At 41.1% G+C, this 3917-nt stretch overlaps 1 protein-coding gene across 1 annotated transcript; it reads left to right on the top strand.

The window, feature by feature from the left end:
• The first annotated feature begins 631 nt into the window (after positions 1-631).
• On the top strand, positions 632-1565 carry LOC147463532 (polyubiquitin 11). Its single transcript, XM_086489546.1, has one exon. It carries the CDS (start codon positions 712-714, stop codon positions 1399-1401), a length of 690 nt encoding a protein of 229 aa, XP_086345672.1. The 5' UTR covers positions 632-711; the 3' UTR covers positions 1402-1565.
• Positions 1566-3917: the final 2352 nt, after the last annotated feature.

A 3917-nucleotide genomic window follows, 5' to 3' on the forward strand; every position in this document is an offset into this window, starting at 1 on the left:
TAGTTGAATGCATTTGGAGAGCTTCCTTCTTTTTGCACGTGCTGAAAACAGCCCAAAGTTTCATGGCCCTACCACTATTGGGCAATATCCCGTGATCAAAGCATTCCAAGAGACGACATTCCGGAGAGGAAACTCGTCAAGCACTTTTTGTGAAAATAGTCCAGAGCTTCCCGGCCCCGCAATCAAAGCATTCCAAGAGATGACATTTTGGAGAGGAAGCTCGTCTAGCACTTTTTGTGCTTCATGAAGTACACCACATTTGGCATACATGTTAGCCAAGGTAGTGCCAAGCACGACATTTTTTGCCAACAAACTCTCTCTCTTTCCTGCGTTTTAGTGCACATCGTAGCTCTCTCTCTCTCTCTCTCTCTCTCTCTCTCTCTCTCTCTCTCTCTCTCTCAATATCTCTTTGCGCTTTTCATCTCCTTTTCATGCTGTGGTGCGGCCCGGTGCTTTGATCTATGTTTCTCTTGCGCCATTGCTTTGTTCATTGTCTCTGTCTGTGGTTTACCTTGCGTTTTTCATTTTGCCACCTCTGCTATTTTAAGATCCACTTAATTCTCGCCACATGGCATAGCTAGCTTTGTTGCATTCTTCAAATCGTTATTACATAATAATCAAGGTAAACAGAAGCCCATCTAGTTACTTTCGTCATTGTCCTCATCTCCTTCTTCTGCCAGCGTTGCCCCCCCTGAGTCCTCCATCGCCAAGATGCAGATCTTCGTCAAGACCCTGACCGGCAAGACCATCACCCTTGAGGTGGAAAGCTCCGACACCATCGATAATGTCAAGACCAAGATCCAAGACAAGGAAGGCATCCCCCCCGATCAGCAGCGTCTCATCTTTGCCGGCAAGCAGCTTGAAGACGGCCGCACCCTCGCCGACTACAACATCCAGAAGGAGTCCACCCTCCATCTTGTCCTCCGTCTGCGTGGTGGGATGCAAATCTTCGTGAAAACCCTCACTGGAAAGACCATTACTCTCGAAGTTGAGAGCTCCGACACCATTGACAACGTGAAGACCAAGATCCAGGATAAGGAGGGCATCCCCCCTGACCAGCAGCGTCTGATCTTTGCCGGGAAGCAGCTGGAGGATGGCCGCACCCTTGCAGACTACAACATCCAGAAGGAGTCTACCCTCCACCTTGTGCTTCGACTGCGTGGAGGGATGCAGATCTTTGTGAAAACGCTGACTGGTAAGACCATAACCCTGGAAGTTGAGAGTTCTGACACCATTGACAATGTGAAGACCAAGATCCAGGACAAGGAGGGGATTCCTCCAGACCAGCAGCGACTGATCTTTGCTGGAAAGCAGCTTGAGGATGGCCGCACCTTGGCGGACTATAACATCCAGAAGGAGTCGACTCTTCACCTTGTGCTTCGCCTCCGTGGTGGGCAGTAAAAGTTTCTGCTGAGCGCTAGAGAGGGTTGGACTGTTTTGACGTTGGGTATTTTGGCTGGAAAGGATTTGTTTGTGCAGGTGCCTATGGGTGCCTGTGCTTTCTGCATTTCAAGTACTTGATTAGACTGTTTTTTTCCCATCAATAAAAGCTTCTCTTTTTAAAACTGTGCTGATGGATCTCTTGTTTGATCGTATGGAGTATTTTACTTATCCTTGACATTTTTAATTGTAATACTGTAGTGGTTTTCTGTTGTCTTGTCAGTCTTTGTTCATGATTGTTTTACTTATCCTTGACATTTTTAATTGTAATAGTGTAGTGGTTTGCTGTTGTCTTGTCAGTCTTTGTTCATGATTGTGATGGTATTGTTACTATATCTGCATTTATTTGAGTCGAAGATGGTATTTTGGTTGCCTTGTTGGCATTTAGGGTAGTGAAGAATTACAAATACTGGTATGGTCACTTCTTTTGCGGATGGAAAGTGAATGGAGGCTGCCCGGACACTGGATTATGTGTTTAAGATATAGCTAAAAGTTCTGCGGTATTTGCAGATGAACTACATGAATGAATTTAGTCTTTAAGCTGTGGTGGATGTTGCATTTCGGTGCTATTTAAAATGTAACTGGTTGCTGACAAGGATTCATTTGGCAGCGAGCAATCATTCTGTTGTTTAGGGTTCTGATTTGTGCTATGCACTTGTAGCTCGCAATCTTTGATGTGCGTGACTTGGGAATGACTGCCCTTGATTCTATCTAGTGGGATAGGAAGTGCAGATGAATCTGGAAGCATTTTTTGTTGGTGAATTAATGGATGTCAGCGCGAATGCTTCCTTTCTACCCCCGAGGTCGTCTCAACCTGGCCTATGTGGTGGGGTTTGAATGTATGTTGTATGGCAAAGAGTGATGGGTGACCTACAATTTCTGTAAATGAACTGATGAAAGCATGATTGCAAGTACACAACAAGAGTGTACAACTCTGCTTGTGGGATTATTTCCTTAATGCGCAATGCTAATCACGGCATTGAAGATTTATTTTGCACAATTGATACTAATATGGTCAAACGCATTAGATCTCTGGAAGATATTGTATTGTCTCTGTCTTCATTCTGTTGTAAATTGTGATGTGTGATCTTGATGGTAAGAAGAAAATGGAGATGCTGCAAAGTTGGTTAGGCAAATAGCATGTAGTACACAAGACGATGCCTAACAGTATATGGTTAAGAAAAGTGGCCTTGCATGTATCTGGGGATGTGAAAATGCCATTTAGGTATAGTACGCTATATAAGAATGACAAACGGTGCACTTAGATCTGTAGTTTTTTTTTCTATTCGAGTGATTGCTGTGTAATATTTTGCATCAATGCTTCTTAGGTGACTTGTTCTGTTCAACTTGTTCTTTGGAGATGCAAAGCCATAATTATTTTACACTATTTCACCAACTTCATAAACAAAGTATCTTCATAGCGTGCAAATTTCTATCTTGCTTGTTGAATTTTTCTGAAAAGAGTGCAAGCTTTGGTTTAAAAGAAAATTAAATTAATTATGATGGAAGCTGTTGCTGAAATTTGAGCTTTCAGCCAGCTTGAACGTAAAGTACTTGGAGATTTTGAAGGAAATTGACAAGAATTTCCTTCAAATCTCAGTTCCCAATAAGAAATTTATGCCTCTAAATTTTAAAACCTTTCGAACACAGTGAATTATATAACTAGAATGCTTTTATAGTCTTGGTATGGACTATAATCCTTATGAAATCAATGAAGTGGTTATAATTGTTTAGTCATGGGTTCATCATTCAATTTGGGAGTAAAGGCGAGTAGGATGCGAGCAAAATATTAGTGAAACTGTGGTAGTTGGTGATGTGCACTTTCTTCGAAGTAGCAAGGTACTATTGTGAGGTTGTTAAATGTCTTGTGTTTTAGTAAGTGGAGTTTGTCCACTACTTGGATGAACGTTATCAAGCAAAGCTTTTTGAAAAGGTCATTTACATTTATGTAAATGGTTTTTTTTTTGTATCCCGTAATGCAAAATTTGGGAACTTGTGGAAAAGTAGGATGTCAACCAATCGGTCATGATGGCCAACAATGCCTCTTATCTATTCAAGGGACTTGGAAAGATTGTTCTAAGTATTGTGAATTATAGTTCTTTCACGCTTATTGATGCATGTAATGTACCAAGGATAAAAAGAAACCTTTTTTGGTTGTATTCACTCTTGCAAAACCTGGTCTTGTTGTCAAATTTGTGGATGACAAATGTACAGTTCAGGATGTCAATTTTAGTGATGAAATTGTTGCATATGGCATTTTGTGCCATGGGCTATATAAGCTCACTTTGTAAAACAAGAGTGGGTAAAATTTGGCAAATGCAATTGTGGATTCCAAGGCTATTTTAGATGCCAAACTTGTATGTTTTGGATATCTAAATTTTTCTAATTCATTTTATTTGCAAAAATGTGATATGGTTGCTCCTTTGTCGCCTCTTAAAGCACCTTCTAAGCATGTTTGTGAAGGTAGTATTTTGGAT

Source organism: Adiantum capillus-veneris, chromosome 2 (genome assembly GCF_014529385.1).
Source record: "Adiantum capillus-veneris isolate H3 chromosome 2, ASM1452938v2, whole genome shotgun sequence".
NCBI classification, from domain to species: Eukaryota; Viridiplantae; Streptophyta; class Polypodiopsida; order Polypodiales; family Pteridaceae; genus Adiantum; species Adiantum capillus-veneris.